Source organism: Limanda limanda, chromosome 21 (assembly GCF_963576545.1).
Source record: "Limanda limanda chromosome 21, fLimLim1.1, whole genome shotgun sequence".
NCBI lineage: Eukaryota > Metazoa > Chordata > Actinopteri > Pleuronectiformes > Pleuronectidae > Limanda > Limanda limanda.
The window spans coordinates 4,094,628-4,113,132 of NC_083656.1; the positions used below are offsets into that span (position 1 = coordinate 4,094,628).

General features: G+C 45.1%; 1 protein-coding gene across 1 annotated transcript in view; it reads left to right on the forward strand.

Annotated features, from left to right (window-relative positions):
• The window catches only part of LOC133028187 (glutamate receptor ionotropic, NMDA 2C-like), a 33,894-nt gene extending 16,307 nt beyond the window's left edge, over positions 1-17,587 (forward strand). Inside the window, exons 8-15 of the mRNA XM_061095381.1 lie at positions 3,451-3,619; positions 5,032-5,185; positions 5,653-5,778; positions 7,478-7,707; positions 11,282-11,442; positions 13,245-13,432; positions 14,469-14,701; positions 16,046-17,587. Coding sequence (XP_060951364.1) covers positions 3,451-3,619; positions 5,032-5,185; positions 5,653-5,778; positions 7,478-7,707; positions 11,282-11,442; positions 13,245-13,432; positions 14,469-14,701; positions 16,046-17,587 — 2,803 coding nt within the window. The remainder of the gene's footprint in view (positions 1-3,450; positions 3,620-5,031; positions 5,186-5,652; positions 5,779-7,477; positions 7,708-11,281; positions 11,443-13,244; positions 13,433-14,468; positions 14,702-16,045) is intronic.
• The last annotated feature ends 918 nt before the right edge of the window (positions 17,588-18,505 follow it).

An 18,505-nucleotide genomic window follows, 5' to 3' on the forward strand; every position in this document is an offset into this window, starting at 1 on the left:
TCATGATACACCTGTATATCGATTTTTGTGAAGATAGGTCAATGGGAACACCTTCCGGGGGTCTCGGGCTGTCTCGGGGGGCACCGTTGAGCCATTTTGCGATGCCCATTGAAAATTCCTTCAGAATACGTAAATTTTCACCACTTTCTAACTTTCTGCAAATTTTGGTAAGAAGTTGAGCATGTTAAAGCCCTCAAAAAGCCAATTCATTTGCCTGAATAATAATAATAATAATAATAATAATAATAATAATAATAATAATCCTTACAATTTCAATAGGGCCTCACCAGACACCTTTGATGTCTGTGCTCGGGCCCTAAATACTCAGTCGTGAGTTTAATGACGGAGGTGAGAATGTATCAGCTCAGCTTTATTGTTCCGACTCTGACAAAAAACACATTTTACAACATGATCCTCAATTAGAATCTGTGAGTGAGAACTTATTCTACACACAATATAATTTGCATGAGTGACTCAGGAGGTGTTGAGCCCCTGGTCCACTAACCAGGAGGTCGTGGTTTGATCCCCGGCTCCTCCGGTCCACATGGGAAAGTGTCCTTGGGCAAGACACTGAAGACATATTGTCCCTGACAGGTTCGCTGACAGTGTGTGAAGAGGCACAGCATGTGGCAGCGCTGTTGGAATGTGTGTGACTCGGTGGACGTGGCTCTCAAGTGGACGAGGATACTAGAAAAGCAGTAAATACATATAAATACATACATACTATTTCAAATTTTTACAATAACTTGATAACATTAACAGTTGTGCGTCCTGAGAATAAAAATGAGAGAAGGACTAAATCACTCTGGAGATTGTGTGTGTTTACATCTTTTACTACCCTGCTCTATATACTGATAAGTTTACTGTTGGAATAGTTAAATATTTAGCATAGAGGTAAAGGAAATATGTTTTATATGTACTTGTATATCATGTTATGATGCCTTTCAGTGTCATGGCCTGAAAGTGCACCCAGTATGAACCACTAAAAAAACACATGCGAACATCCCATTACATGTGTGAGCAGTAATAAAGGTCTGGCCTGTTAGAAAAGTAATAAAGAAAAGTGTGTGTGTGTGTGTGTGTGTGTGTGTGTGTGTGTGTGTGTGTGCTATGCAGATTGCAGAGATGACTGTTCCATGGCACATTAATTACAGAGAGAGATATACAGTATGTAATGGTTGTTGTTGGGAGTAATGGCACATCGATTGCCAGTAAAGAAGATTGATTTGTCCACCATGAAGACATCTGTCTTAGCAGTGGACAATGTTATCCCATCCCACCGTCTCCCGGCTCCTCTCTCACCGTCCCTCTCCAGCGGCCGTGTCCCATTTGGACGGTGACCAGCAGAGAGAGAGAGGGAGGGAAGGGGAAGAGACAGAAGTCTGCAGATTTATAAATCACTTAATCTCGCCGTGGCGTCCGAGCAGCTTCTCCGCGGAGCAGATGTTTTACGTGATTAAAACTTTTTGTCTCGCTCATTAAAAACCTTTTCTTCGGACAGATGACGGTTTCTTTTGCCAGAGTCTGAGCTGAACCGGAGCCAGAGCCAGTCTCCTCCACCGCAGCTCGCTCAGCTCATTTAGTAAATGATGGTCAAGCACAATGTGCAGGGACCAGATGAGGAATATCCACCAATTTCAAATTCAAAACAATTATTATTCTTATTGTAATTACAGTTACATTATCTGAAAAGCAATGATATTTTGTGCTTTGACAGAAAATTACACACTAAGATCTTTTTTTAATAGAACGATAGATCATTGATCCCGAGGGAAACTTTGTTTAGTGGTTTAAATATTTTGGCCTTATTCTGTTTCTTTTCTATGAATGAAGATATAATGTACTATAAGGCCAAAAGTATGTGGACAAGCATCTTGTCTTAAAGCTTTTATCAGAATATTAATTCTACAAAATCCTTGATCATCTCCAATAACAACACTTTCTTATATGCTGACAACTTTGAAATGATACTTTTAGATGGGCACACAAGAACTTCCCAGTGCTTCCCTCATCATTCTGGTTGTGATCGTTTCCTTCCCTCTCGACCTCCGCTCCCTCCGAGCTGACGTCACGCCGCTGTCGGGCCTCATCACGTCGTTTAGCGTTTGCTTCCTGTCCCACGCTCACCTGAGAATCCTCCTCGCTCGCTCGCTCTCTCCGGTCCAACTCCCTCACGGACACACAACACAACTGCTGCTAATCCCTCAGAGGAATCCTGTGCTGTACGTGTGCATGTGTTTGTGTGCGGGACGGACAGACACGGCCCAGTTTGAGTGTGTGTGTGTGTGTGTGTGTGTGTGTGTGTGTGTGTGTGTGTGTGTGTGTGTGTGCATTGTTAGTGGAGTGTGAATAATGGCGACAGGTGGCCGGCTCCAGCAGCAATTTAATTAACGCTGCCTTTATCGGAGCTATTGACTCCCATGAAAGCAACAAACAAGCTTCTCGAAGACACGTGAAATGTGTTTAAAATTAATGCCCACACTTCTAAAACATAGTCAATGTTAATTACCGGTTTGTCTATTTTCCATTCAATGTCCTGCTCATTTATTCACGCAGCAAATTCTCTCTTATTATCTTTTATTTGTCGGCTCTGGTGCTGTGTCATTGACACAAACACAAGCACACACACACACACACACACACACACACACACACACACACACACACACACATGCACACACACACACTGTGACTCAGCCCACGTAGGGTTTATTTTTCAGGAACTTAATTTTCCGTCTCTCAGCTTTTCATTCTGCAGCTTCACATCTAGAATCTGTCGGTCAGGGTCCGGAAGCTTCTGTTTTTCTGTTTCTACTTTCACCAGTCACATTTCCGCTGTGGTTTCCAGTAGGTTTAAACTAAAAGAGGCAGAACACACTGAGCAAATTGCATCGACCATAGGCTATATGTAAACTATTGGACTTTACACATCAGCCCATCAGGCTCCGAGATTTCTTTCTTTCTGTTTTCAACTTCCACCGCTTTTCTCCTTTGCTGTTAATTCTATTATTTTTCACCATTTCCTGTCGTCTGTCTTCTTCTTCTACACCCCATTAAGTAGCGAGGCCACACGGAGGGAGAGTGTGTCCCTCAAACGCCGCACATCTTAATGGCCTTTGATTAGAAGCCATCACAGTCACTCAACCGTTCGCCGTGGGCCTCGAGTGTGTGTGTGTGTGTTTGAAATCTTCGGATTCCTCGTCCGTCTCCCTGAAAGACACTTTCTTAACAGGTATTGATTTTAGCTAATGAACCGGCCGTCGCCTGCCCTTCACTTCGCTGTCGGCGCTCGGTGTCGGTGTTCCGAGCCGGCGACCATTTAGCGCTCGCTCCGTGAAACCGAGTGAAACAACAGCTTCAGTTTGCCGATAACAGCTGCCAGCCGAGGGTCGTTCTTTTGATCGCAGGAAGAAACTGAGAGACTCTTTTCCTTCTCGTCCTTTTCCACAGTTTTATGGGTCAGTCGGAGGCCTACACCAAACTGTGCTGTAAGGGCTTCTGCATCGACATCCTGAAGAAACTGTCCCGCACCATCAAGTTCTCCTACGACCTCTACCTGGTCACCAACGGAAAACACGGCAAGCTGGTGCGTGGGACCTGGAACGGCATGATCGGGGAGGTGAGTGTATTTGAAGCAGGAGAAATTCCCTGAATGCAGCAGCCGTGTTAATTTCTCCCCTGGACTTCTACTGACACTTATTAGAGCACATAAATCTAAAATAAATGTAGCTTTGGGCGACAGCGTGACCTCATTACACGGAAGTAAGTAAAGGTAAGTTTATTCCCCAAAACACAGAAGGGAATGTTGACCATCAGTTTATTTGGAACAAAAGCAAAGTTTATTTGGATTTGGTAAATGGATTTGTATTTATATAGCGCTTTTCTAGTCTGATGAAGACCACTCAAAGCGCTTTACAGTACAGTTTCACATTCACCCATTCACACACACATTCATACAGTGCATCTACTTGCAGCACTTTGTTATTCTATAGGGGGCTATTTAGGGTTCAGCATCTTGCCCAAGGACACTTCGGCATGCAGATGGTTCAGACTGGGGATCGAACCAACGACCTTCAGGTTGGAGGACGACCACTCTACCCCTCAGCCACAGCCGCCCATACATTCATATTAAAAACTTGACACATTTTTGGTCCATTAAAAACAGAACAATGTCTCTAACGAAAACAAAAACACTTTATATAAGACAGGATTCTTATGAATAATACTTCTGATAGTGAAATATAAAGTAATGGTGTCACCAGCCCCTCGAAGCAGGACTTATGCAGATGTAGCTTCTCACCTCTGTGCCACGGTGCAGCCGGTGGATGATGGTGCTGGTGTCACCGGTGACGAGAACAACGCTGCTCGGCCCAGAGAGTCAGTCTTTGGGTCTTTGATGGATTTGTATCTAGGTCAGTGGCCATGCATATACATCCGGAGCTAACGCTCACTTCTTCTGCCACATCAAACACAGCTGCATCTGAAAGTGAGATGCCCTGAACAGGTGTTCCTCGGGAGAGAGTTTTTGCTCGTGGTTCCATGCCTGCAGGCGCTCTGCTCTGGGACTGTATCTCACTCTTTGTGTGTGTGTGTGTGTGTGTGTGTGTGTGTGTGTGTGTGTGTTTCTAAGGAAAAAAACGGCTTCGTGATATATACAAAATTCCTGCTTTTCAGAAATGCCACCTTGAGTGTGAGCACTCCTGGGCTGCAGCATTCTCGCTCAGATGATGTGACAAATATCTTCCTCCTCTATTTATCTGTGTACACAGCCATTATTAGAGTCGTGGCTTCTTGTACAGCACAAAGCGTTTGCCGCATTCAGAGACGATTGTTTATGAATTCCACAGTTTGCTCTCTTTTCAGCGAAGCACAGACGTCCTCCAGGGAAGTCCTGTTGAGCCAAAATAATCCCATTCCGGTCTCTTTAAGAACAGTGTGGAACAAATGCAGAATAAATACGTGAAGTTAAGTTGTTTTTTATTCCTGTGCCTCGACGCTGCTCTACTTTCTTTCCTCCTCCCTCTCTCTCAGGTTGTGTACAGACGAGCTGACATGGCCATCGGGTCCCTCACCATCAACGAGGAGCGCTCGGAGATCATCGACTTCTCCGTTCCGTTCGTCGAGACGGGCATCAGCGTCATGGTCGCCCGCAGCAACGGGACGGTTTCTCCATCTGCCTTTCTGGGTAAGAAAAAACAAAACAACAACTGCCGTGGTGGCCATGTTGCTTCCTCTCAGGATGGCCTAGTTAGGCGAGTTCTGTCTCGGCAGCGGCTTCAGGAAACTTTACCATTAAGCTTTTATCCCACTGATAACTGTAGCCTACAACTAAATCCCCTCACACACCTAAATCCTCCCCTTTTTTCCCCAAAACCCCAAAACAACAGGATTCAGCACAAACTGAACGCTGCATTTTCACTCTTCTCACTGTCACATCGTCGGTTTCTCCTGCTATCCTCCGACCACACATGGTGACCTCCATCACACGCAGAGGTTCAGAAGCAGAAGGTACAAAAAGAGACTTAATTTCATCTTTTTTGTTTGTTCCTCCTCCTCCTCCTCTTCCTCCTCCTCCTCCTCCTCCTCCTCCTCCTCCTCCTCCTCCTCCTCCTCCTCCTCCTCCTCCTCCTCCTCCTCCTCCCCCCCCCTCAGAGCCCTACAGCCCAGCCGTGTGGGTCATGATGTTCGTGATGTGCCTGACCGTTGTGGCGGTGACGGTTTTCGTGTTCGAGTACCTCAGCCCAGTCGGCTACAATCGCAGTTTGGTGAGAGCCAAAGGTGAGTTTGACAAATTTCACTGGTGGAATTCCTCCTTCCTGTTTGGATGCATCACAGAAGATAAATCTGAGGCCAAGAAAGTTCATGTTTATCCCACATTTTCATCATATTTTGTTAATCCCACATATACACACATATCTGCTGCTGTTTTAAGTCTAATATGACCAGGGTATATTTAGTCCTCTGTATTTATTGCATCTAAATATATCCAGGGCTGTGAGATAAAAAAAGAAATCAAGAAGACGTATTTAGTTTGGATCTTAGGAGGCGTTGTCTCGGTGAACCTGCGTGCGGGCCGCTAGCATCCGACGCCAAGAGTTCCTCAGCAGGATTTTGGGTTAGAGGGCTAATCAATCCCAGAATGCAGCGGCTGACAGAGCGTGCCTTGTCTCCAGGTCCGAAAGGTCATTCTCCTGTTTTAATTAGCATTCGTCGCGGCGCTAATCGAAGTGTGATTGATGGCGGCGGCGCCCGTCGTCGCTGCACATGAGCGGCGGTGGCAGAGAGCGATGGAAACGGGCCGAGCCTGGGAAATTGTTCTGTTGTTTGGAAGTTTGCAGAAGGGCACGAGGTAGACGGTGAATACTTACTTACTGGGAGCGGTGGACATGTTTGGTCTGGTGAGCGTGTGCGATGGATTTACAACCATGTGACAGTTATTACATGTGGAGCAGGTGAAGTTTGTGATCACTCACACACGACTCGCTTTCCTGTCAGACCCACAATCTGAAATAAGTTGTCTTTATTTTCCAAGTGTGTCTTTAGTTTCCTACTCACCTTTTCCTGTTGTTATATGGCCACACAGATATTTGTGGTTTTATTTCAAGTTCTCAAACATCTGGAAAAATATTTGCTGCGGACTTTCTTTACTGGGTTTTATTTCCATTTTATTTTGTAGAGCACTTTGAGCTGCATTTCAGATAATGAAAGGTGCTGTTTCATTTACGTTTGTTATTATAAGATGTTAAACGTCATTTCAAGAAAAGCAGCTGCAGGACTCACGACTTCTGTCCATCAGCAGAAAAGAATGAAATAACGATGTTGTAATAGATCCACAAACTCTGTGGTTGGATCGGTCAGTAAAACATTGGACACGAAACGCAGCTGCTTACTTTCAATTTCCCACCACGAGTCATTATCGGCTTCATTTTAAAACTGGCCGTCCCAAATGTCCCTAAACTTAACCGAACCCTGGCACCCGCGTGGAGACCTCGGCTTTGGCAGCTCTGCGTTAAATGTGTTTTCGTCTCTGCTGGATTCAGACTTCAAACAAACTCCGCAAATTTAGTTTGAAAGCTCCAAGTCTCCTGATTCTATCTGAGCAAAGCACTTTAGGATCCTCATATCACTGCAACAGCTGGTGACACAGAATTGGTTCAGACTCGTGGCTGCGGCTCCAAAGTGTTTTCCACACAAACGCAACAACTGCAGACCTTATGTTCCCTGGTTTTCCTGCCAGGAAACACAAAAAGAGAAGAGGAGAAAAGGAGAAATTGGATGAGATTTAAAATAGGGATATATTGTCAGAGTGGGTTGTTTGACCAGAGGGAATTTGTGGCTCTGGGTCTGGGTCTGAAGCTCTTACACTCATTTGGTTGTTTATTTCTACACAATCTGTGGTTTCCGTGGGAGCTGTCATCACGATGCTTCCTCTCTTTGACCCGGCGTCTCCGTCTCTCTCATCCCTTCGCTTCTCCAGATCCTGGAGGTCCAACCTTCACCATTGGGAAATCCGTGTGGCTCCTGTGGGGCATCGTCTTCAACAACTCGGTCCCCATCGAGAACCCCAAGGGAACCACCAGTAAGATCATGGTCCTGGTGTGGGCCTTCTTCGCCGTCATCTTCCTGGCGTCCTACACCGCCAACCTGGCTGCCTTCATGATCCAAGAGCAATATATCGACACGGTGTCCGGCCTCTCAGACAAGAAGGTAAGAGACTGAACAGACAATAACGTCCGAGTCGTTACGAGACGGGGGCCGCCGGTGAAAGTTTCCCTCCATCCTCGTCTCTGCATCGACTAACAAACCATGAAAGGAGGAGACAAAAGACAGAAAGCCTTGAAAGGACCCGTGCTATGAACGTGTCTGTCCTTTCCCGATCAGCAGGGGGGGGGGCCCAGTGGCATGAGTGACGAATCAATTGCGTCCTTCTGTCAATACAGATGGTGTCTGGGTCCCGACTTGTCCTGTCAGTATCTCGGTCCGTCCATCAATATTCCCCCCCCCGTGCCGTCTCCCATCGCTCGTCTCGCTCACACGCGGCTAAAACAAGATCGCAAAATGTCAAACGACTAAAAGAAGGGACGCAGTCGAGTCTCAGAGGAGAAGAACAACCATGAATTTGTCTTACTCTTAACTGCATGTGTGTGTGTGTGTGTGCGTTTGTGTGTGTACGCACAGAGACACACACTCATCGTGGAATCAGGGCCTCAGAGGAGCTTTACAAGAAAGCATTTCATTCCTCACAGATCGCGGAAAAAAACCCACTCGCAGGCAGGGATCAGCCGAGCCACCTCAGTGATCTACGCTCGTATTAACCGACTGTATTAACTTTATGCAGATGCATCATGTCCCCCAGCGTCAAAAAAAGGACTAATATAAATAACCACACAGCCTCAGATGCTCCCTCTTCCCTGAGATCCTACCCAGCCGAGGATTAGGTGGGTTTAGGTCGTGGGCTGGTTCACATCCTGCAGGTTTAAAGGATCACGCCTGCTGGTCGTCGGTTTTATTCTCATTGTCGATAAACTCCAGAACCAACCATGTGTTTCTCTAGATAGCTTTATTTTTTTTCATTCACTCTCCTACACTGGTTTGTGGCGCTCAGTTCTCAAACAAAAGAAATAATCCGATAAATATTGCGACCTGAATCTGAGTCGACCTGAGGAGAATGACAATATTCATTTGTTTTTTATATTTCTATTATAATATAATTTGACCTCAGCCCTCCGCTGAGCTCAACTACAAACTAAAGCTATTAATTGGCATCAAGTAACTGGAAGAGTATGAATTGGCAACAAGTGTTATGATATAGTAAAGCTTTTATTGCTTCAGTACATTTTTCGTGTATCTGTACTTCACTTAAGTAGATTTACTTTCAGGTACTTTTAACTTTGTACTCCACTACATTTTTACAATGCGTCACACGTTCACATAGTTTTTGTCGACTTGAGGAGAATGAACAAATTCATTTGGTTTTTATATTTCTATAATGATATAATTTGTCCTCAGCAGAGGATAGAGCTCAACTCACTCTACAAATAAACTTAAGCAATTAATTGGCCTCAATAGACTGGAAATGTACTAATTGGCAACAAGTGTTATGATGTAGTGACGCATTTACTTTTTATTACTGTACTTTTTTCGTGTATCTGTACTTTACATAAGTAGATTTACTTTCAGGTACTTTTAACTCTGTACTCCATTACATTTTTACAATGCGTCACACGTTCACATAGTTTTTGTCGACTTGAGGAGAATGAACAAATTCATTTGGTTTTTATATTTCTATAATGATATAATTTGTCCTCAGCGGAGGATAGAGCTCAACTCATTCTACAAATGAACTTAAGCAATTAATTGGCCTCAATAGACTGGAAATGTACTTATTGGAAACAAATGTTATTATGTAGTGACGCATTTACTTTTTATTACTGTATTTAAGTAAATTTTTCGTGTATCTGTACTTAACTTAAGTAGATTTACTTTCAGGTACTTTTAACTCTGTACTCCACTACATTTTTACAATGCGTCACACGTTCACATAGTTTTTGTAGACTTGAGGAGAATGAACAAATTCATTTGTTTTTTATATTTCTATTATAATATAATTTGTCCTCAGCAGAGGATAGAGCTCAACTCACTCTACAAATACTTTAAAGCTATTAATTGGCATCAAGTAACTGGAAGAGTAAGAATTGGCAACAAGTGTTTTGATATAGTGACGCATTACTTTTTATTACTGTACTTAAGTACATTATTCGTGTATCTATACTTTACTTAAGTAGATTTACTTTCAGTTACTTTTAAACGTTACTCCCCTGCATGCATATACCAGCAAATATCTGCACCTTGTACTCCACTACAGTTTTACAATGCGCTACATGTTCACATAGTTTTTCATATTTGTAACTACACTCTGCAAGTGATGTTACTTTTAAAAGTACAGTATATGTAAAAACAGGGACTTAATAACTTTGACTCTAGTAGAACAGTTCCTCTAACTGAAACTTTATTCAAGTTTTAAAAGACATTTTTGTGCATGACCACAGTGGAAATCTTCCTCCGATCAGAATATCGACAGAATCTCTCGGCTCCCGACAGCGATGGAACATTAACGTCTCCTAATAACTGTGTCAGAGTGAGAACTGCTCATCTGAACTGTTCATTTCTAACCTCTGAGACGCTTTTGTTCAAACAGCTGCGCCTGATTCTATTAGCACGCTCACATTTTGATTGGCCCATTCATTTGCGTTCGGCTCGAAAGGTCGTCGGCGTGACGGTGATGAATGGCTCTTTCCTGTTTACGGTTTAATTGAGCTCGAACAGACGAGTTTCTGCTTCATCCGGCGTGGCGAGGCGTCGGGTTGAAGTGGATCAGCAGCGTCTGTGAGCGGCGACATGATTCAAAGTGGCCGACGATTCGATCGGTTCTGAGGATAAAAAATGAAATGACTGGAAAATGGATTTCGTTTAACTGAGTAGATCCTCGTCCTCTTTACTCTCTTCTGCCTCTTCTTCATTCTGGTTCCGCTCTTCTCCTCTTTTCACAATTTCTCCTCTTGGGTTTCTTACACGTTTCACTCTCTCCTCTTTCCTATTTCCTGTCCTGTCTTCTCCTCTTTTCTCCTCTTGTTTCCTTTCCTTCCTTGTCCTTTTATCTTATCTATTCTTACTCTCCTCTCATTTCTTTTCAAATCTTTTCATTCCCTCTTTTCTTGTTTGCTTTCTTTTCCTATTTTGTCTTCATGTTTCCTTTCTCTCTTTTCTTTTCTTTATCTTCTCCATCCCTCATTTTTCATTTTGTCTCTCCTCTCTTGTCCCTTTCCCTCCTCTTGTCTTCCCTTGTTTCCTCACCTTTATTTTCATCATTTCTCTCCTCTTCTCATTTCCTCATTCCTTTCTTTTCCGTTCCTCTGTTTTATCCTCATGCTTCTTTTCCTTTTCATCTTCCTTTCTCCTCTCTTTTCTCTTCCTCCTCTCATTTTCTTCTCTTTTGCTTTATTTCGTTCCACTCACACTTTCTTTTCCTACTTCTACTCTTTACTCTCTTTATATCTTCGCCGCCTGTCTCTTCCTCTTTCTCTCGTCTCCTCCGTTTCTCCCCTCTCCCCCTATTCTGCTCTCCCTCCCTTCAGTCTCTTTTCCTCTCTTTCTGTCTACTCCTCACTCCCTTCTCTCTCTCCTCTCCTGCTGTACCTCCCTCTACTGTCCCGTCTTCTCATCTTCTCATATCTCCTCCCCCTCTCCCTTTCCTCACCCCCACCTCTCTCTCTCCCCACAGTTCCAGAAACCACACGAGCATTACCCCCCCTTTCGCTTCGGGACGGTTCCTAACGGGAGCACGGAGAGGAACATCCGCAGCAACTATCCCGACATGCACATGCACATGATGAAGTACAACCAGAAGGGGGTGGAGGAAGCACTCGAAAGCCTCAAAACTGGGTACAGTCTACTTGTATACGTATAACTAGGGTTGCAAAGGGGCGCAAAGTTTCCGGTAAATTTCCGGAAACTTTCCGGAAACTTTCCATGGGAACTTAAGCTCGGGAATTTGGGGAATTTGAAAAAAAAATAAAAAATACGCAAACAAAACTCTATTTTAAAGATGTATGGAACGTTGAGTTTCAACCCTCCACTGTGCATTCTTCCATCACATGCACAGATAACTCCCAGCATCCTTCACTCTACAGCAGGGCTATTGAGGCCTGCTGTAGTGTGCAGGACTAGTCAGGTAAGTTTCCATGATATTACTGGGGAAAATATATTAGCATGCTGATTGAGGATTGTTCATCTGTTCATCTAGCCTATTTCCATTCATTTATCCATCAATTGTAAGTTATGTTTACAGACGATTCCAATTGTTTGGCTAACTATTTATATCTCTGGTATTGCACCAGCGTTTTTTTACAAACTTTTTTCTCATCTTATCTACAGAAAAATGCCACGTGCACTATCTCATTTGTGGAGACATTTCACCCCATCCAATGTAGAAGGAAAGGCTGTGAACATTAGCAAATACTGTGCAAAGACCTATGTTAAGAATGACACAACGATGCAGAAGCATATAGTCAAGTGCCCAAAGTTTCCTCAGGGCTCAAATCAGCCTATGACACAACAAAATGTTTATATTCATGTCTGTATATGACAAGGTAAATACAGTTAGTATAAATTACCCACAACATTTCCTGTTTATTCCCGTTTATTCCCGTTAATTCCCGTTAATTCCTATGGAAAGTTTCCAACTGTGAATATTCCCGGAATTTTGCAACCCTACGTATAACACAATTAAATATCAGGTAATTTGGATCATAAAGTGGATGATTTAGCAGAGACTTTGTGCTTTATGTGTTGTTGCAGCTATTTCTGTATCTGGCCGATGTGACAGGTGTATTTTTAGATGAAAAAAGTCTTGCGTTGTGTTTGTTTGTATAGAAAAGTGCTGTCAAACGTCTCATCTCCTCAAAGAACAAACTCAAACACATCTGAAGAGCCGCAACAGTGACTTTGCACATTTTCAACTCAACATCCACAATTTGTGGCCGTGTGGTATTTTTGAAACTCGTCCGGAGTCTTTAATCCATCAACGTGATCATTTTGCAACTTTTATTTTTAGTCGAGCTAACCCAGTGGCCCGGTGGAAAACGAAGGCGGCGCTGGATTGATCACCTTTAAAAGACCGCCATGGTCACCAGATGATGAACGCCGCCTCAGGGCGTCTGCAGCTATAAACCAGTTCAATTTGAGATGTTTTTAAGACCATTTTTATACCATTTGAAATTGAATTTGTACCCCAAAAGTGAAAATACACATTCACGTCCTTTAGAGTCCACCACCTTCATCTCCATTGTCCCAAGTTTGAAAGACTTTGAAAACACAGCAACTTCCAGGCACCGGCTTTAACCGGCATGAGGCCTCGTCTTTCTCAGGCCACTTATCATTAAACTTGCATGTCCATAAATTAGCTTAACAGGATAGAAAGGCCTCAGTTTAATGCATAAACTTAACCAGAAGTAGACCAGCGACACAACGCATTTGGGAACCAATACTCATTTGAGAATAGACATTTAAATGGTGAACTTTGGGAGCCAAAACAATTAGGAACCATCCAATCTAGGTTAAGGACAATTTAATTATCTTCAAACCCTCTTATTTGTTTATATTTTAAGACTTTTTCTAAACTCTTCCTTGCCCTTAAGTCTGTATATGAGGTCGTCGATGTTATCTAATCATTGATTTGCTCGCAGGAAGCTGGACGCCTTCATCTATGACGCTGCCGTTCTGAACTACATGGCCGGGAAGGACGAGGGCTGCAAGCTGGTGACCATCGGCAGCGGCAAAGTGTTCGCCACCACGGGATACGGCATCGCCCTGCAGAAGGACTCCCGCTGGAAACGGCTCATTGACCTGGCGCTGCTGCAGTTCCTCGGAGATGGTGGGTGGGCGGTGGGCGCCGAAACGAACCCGACACAATATAGAACACATGTTTTTATCTGTGTGTGTTTGTTCCTGTTTTACCGTGTGCGTGCTGCATCAGCAGGGAAGTGATGTCACAGGGAAGAGTTAATATCCTGCAGAACCACAGGGAGCGTTAGTGATATTTCTACGACACACTCACAAACACACACACACATCCCACCAAGCTCCACAAACCGTGACGGCTGCCGGTGAGGACTTAATACCCTCTGTCCTCTGAGAGATTAAGACCAACCCACACACAGACACACTCACCCTGAGCTTTCTGTGATGATATAATAAATAGTGTGTTTATGGTTGACATACGGTGAAAGAGTGATAAAATGGCTGCGTTCTCCCAGAGGCCTCCTGGGAGAACGCAGCTCAAGAGGTGGCCACCTGTTCACAGACCTTCAGGAGGAGCTTCGGCTAATGGAGATGTGTTAACTGTAAATTCTCCTCATTCAAAACGAGCTTTATCAGCATTTAACCCATGAATAAAGATACTAATGTTTATAACGACTCAAAGAGGTCAAAGGTCAATGTTGAAATGACATCGCAGAGCCACATTTTGACTTCTGAACTCAGCATCTCAGGAACGCCTCAAGAGAACCCTTTCAAACTTGGACCCAATATTCATTTGGACTCAAAGATGAACTAATTTACTTTTTGTGTCTGAAGGTCAAAGGTCAAAAACAGTGTGACATCAAACACAACTGCCTCGAGGGAATATCTTCAAATTTTGACGTTTTTTTACTTTGAGTAAAATATTAAAATAAATATTATAGAGACTGAAACTACACTTGTTGGCAGAGGCGTAAAACACAAAAGCAATTTTTGTACTTCACTTTATATCTGAACGTAACTTAGGTTCATTGTCAGCACTTGAACCACAGTCATAGTTTCTCCTTCCACTCCACAACACATCCAAAACAACAGATGGCTGTGCAGGAATGAATCTGTCTGATTGGATGTGTCCTCTCATTCTCTCTGTGTCTTCTCTTCCCCCCCCACAGGAGACACCCAGCGCTTGGAGACGGTCTGGTTATCGGGCATCTGCCAGAACGAGAAGAACGAGGTGATGAGCAGCAAGCTGGACATCGACAACATGGCGGGCGTCTTCTACATGCTGCTGGTGGCCATGGGCCTCAGCCTGCTGGTGTTCGCCTGGGAGCACCTGCTCTACTGGAAACTGAGACACTCCCTCCACAAGTCTCACAAGCTCGACTGCCTGTTGGGCATCAGCAGGGTGAGACTCCTCATAAGTCAATCAATTACATTTTATTTGTACAGCTCATATTCACAAATCCAGGGATTGTTTATTATTAATGAATCCTTGTTTAGTCCGACTGCTGATTGCTTGGTTTATGGAGGTGATTTAGAAAATTTGCTTCACTGGATTTCACATTGATTATTTAGTTAAGCGACTGATTGGCCGGCTGTAATTGGATTAGTTGAATAACAGCTTTGTTGATTGATTGATTGAATGCTTCGACTTTAAGCTGCTGTTTGGTGCTTTTTTCCCATTTAAAATGCAGCTTTTAATAAAGTGGCTTTAATGTGATGATAAATGAGGGAAGATGGACTGGTGTATTTGCATGTAATTACATAGTATCCTTGCAGGGCTTTATTATTAAATTAGCTAAAACGGCGGTGCATTCTCAGTAGAGGGGAGGGAAAGAGAGGAGGGATAAGAGAAAGACAAGCGGCACTAATTTAGCTGTTTACTCAGCATTTAACTTTGATTGCTTAATGCTCGTCCCCACATGCTGTGGTTTTGGGAGCTTGGGCGCTGAGGCAAAGAGGTGAGGCTGAAGTTACAGCCAGGGAAACGTCCATGGTCACCACCTCTCAGCTCATTTACTGTGTAATAACACCATTGTGCCTGGATCTGGGTTTGACCAGATTAACGGCTAAATGGCGATCTGATTATTAATCCGTACGGGGCGGCCACAAGGGCAATATTAAATTTGCCTCTTTCAGGATCCCTAAGTCAACAGAAAGCAGTCCTGGGATTCGGCTCAGTTTGTCCGTGCAGTCAGAGACGGTTGGTTCTGCGGGGGGGCTTTACGGCGCATGTGTCCGTGTGTGTTTATTGGGGCAATTTGCTCAGCTTAAACTGTTTTGCTTTGAGTCCCAGGAGAATGCAAAATGAATTTGTGATACATTCTTGCCTCAGTGATCAAGTGAGATATAAATGAAATCAGTTTTTTTTTCTCTTCATTTTACCGCCAGTGGGATTTTTATTAGTTGGGAATTGGATCGTCGATTGGAGATGCACAAAATCTCATCTGTGAAATTATACCCCACGGGACCAGTCGGTTGATTTAAGGTTAAACAGTTTGTAGTAACGACTGATTTAAATGCAAATATTAATTCATAGTCTTCTCCTCCTTTTCTTTTACTACGTCTTGAGAGGTTATTAGGCATAAACTCAGGAGAATATCTGCAAGATTGGGTCCGGGGTTTTTCTGGTTTCCTGCTCTGTTCATTCATGGGCTCACTAGTTTTTACTTGGGGACTGGCTGGAGAAACTCTGACAACTGACTCTCTTTATGTTTTTCATTCTCTGTGCACATCCTCTGTCTCTCAGGGTATTTACAGTTGTTACAACGGAGTGGAGGAAACTGGGCGTTCTTCCGGTATGGCCAAACCTGACCTGACCTCCAACTACGCTCAAGCAAACATGCTGAAGATGCTTCGTACTGCCAAAGATCTGGTCTCCACTGCCAATGTGGAGAGCTCCCTGGACAATGCCACCAAGACGATAGAACACTTGAGCCGTCATGGCGGCAGCTTGCCTGTTCGTGTGCCACAGATCGCCACTGAGTGCGTACCTGGAGGATTTGCGTATATAACTGAGAATCACTCCTCCCTCCCGCAGCGCTCGCTGACCCCACCTCTGGTAGCTGTAACTTCTCTGAAGCAGCACAGGAGCATGAGGCCCACGCCGCTCCGCTACACCCTCCCGACTCGCTCTACTCCCTGTCTGTATGACCGTCCACTTCCTGTATCCAGCCTCAGCAACCCCCACCTAGCCGTGGGTGAGCCCCTCCCTCATCAGCACCCACACCACTACCAGACCACCGGGCGACTTTACGTAGACTCTCACTCGCCGTTCGTCCCCTATGGCGATCTACAGCTACCCGACATCTACGCCTCCCACCCGGTCGCCTCGCCTCAGAACCAGCACGTTCCAGCCGGCCTCACCCGCCGGAAAAGGAGGTCCAAGAGTTTCCAGTGTGAGGAGGAGGAGTTGGAGAGGAGGAAACACAGGGACAAGGAGATGAACAACCAAAGTCCCGTCTGTATGAGCGAGCTGAAAGCCAACCACCTCCAAGAAAACCACATGTCTGCCCCCAGCGTTGATAGCATCTACTCAGGGGAGGGTGTGGGTCCTCGGGTGGAGAACTACGGCTCCTGGCCGCCAGAGGACCTCATGCTGAGAGGCAGACGCCGGCACCGCCGCCCCTCTTTCCTTAAAGCCACGTGGGGCAGCGAGCAAATCCGCCAGCTCGATGAATCCCAGTCATCCCTCTCCAGCCAGTCACCTTCCGCCCTGCCAGACCTGTTCCCATGCATTCTCACACAAACCACGCCCGCCAAGGCCAACAACCCCGCCCACCTTCGAAACAACCTGTGCCTCTCACGGAACCAGGCCTACCTCCACATCAGGCAGGACCAGAGGAGGCCCGCTGGCCGTAAGGGCCAGAGACTTCGGCACTCCCACTCCGCCCACCTGCCCTCGTACGGAGAAGCAGTGCGACATGGGACTGGGTTTGGTCGGGGGATGGTGCGGAGGGCGACCAGCTTGCTCAGCAGACAGTACGCCCACTACCTGAACTCATATCCAGGACTACCCCTCTACCATGGCCCACTGGACCTACAGCACCACAACCAGGCTTCCAGCAACCCCAGCCCGGTGTGCCAGCTGCTGGCCTGCGGCGGCGGGCGATGCGGGGGCCAGCGGGCGCTGCTTTACCAGGACAGTGTTTACGGGGGCTACGGGGTCTATCAGGGGTCCCAGACTGGTTTAGAGGCACAGGGATGCCAGGGAGCGGGGGGCCAGCCTGCAGGGAGCCCCTGTGTTCTCCGCCCCTGGCGACGGGTGTCCAGCCTGGAGTCCGAGGTCTGATGGGAAAACAAAAGGACTTCATAAAATGGGTACTGTGGATTTCCCGAGGATGAGACAACTGTGGAGATGGTTTAGTGGTTTGATTATTGAAACAGGGAAAAATTATGACTTGAAGTAAGTGGTCATTTTCTGTGACTTTGCTTGGTAAAAAAAAAAAAAAGGTTTGGGTCTGCACATTTGACAGAAGACGAGGATGGACGAAGAACACACTGGTGTTAATTCATCCTCCAGAGAGCTGGCAGGTTTCACTCGCCGCTTTCCTACAACATCGCTTCTGTGTTTTTTCCTGTGCTTTAATGTGCACCAAGATTTACAACAGTCCACGGTGTTGGCGCATGGTCTGTGTGTGTGTGTGTGTGCGTATGTATTGTGCGTATTTTTATTGTGGATGGTTGGGATTCGGTCGTGGGTGTCGTCTGGTAGATGAAATGTTTACAGCTGGGGGAGAAAATATGGGAGGAATAAAGAATTGTAGCCACAGAAACACAAGCAGCCGATGTAGCAAGATTTGTGAAGATTGTGTGGAGTTTAAGTCCAAAGTAAAAAAAACAAACATCCAATATTAAAACAACAACAGAAGGGCAACACATTCCTGGAAGAACTCATCATTCTGAGACGTCTGTTGTGTGAACATCAGGTAACTTCTTGCAGTATTTACACCGTTTTTGGAGCTAAACCCTTCACGTCCTCGTCGTGACGAGTCACAGGAAGCAGAGACCTGGTGAAAACAGTCCATATGAACACAGTCTGCAAAGTGATGAAGATGCGGGGGGGTATGGTACAGCGTTGACCAGCACTCGGTGTCTTAAACCTTGGACTCTTCCTCACTGGGTCTCGGCGTGAGGCCACAGTACAGCACAACATCACACAGGGCCTCACAGTAAATAACTTCTGTATTCAAAGTACTGCATCGATATA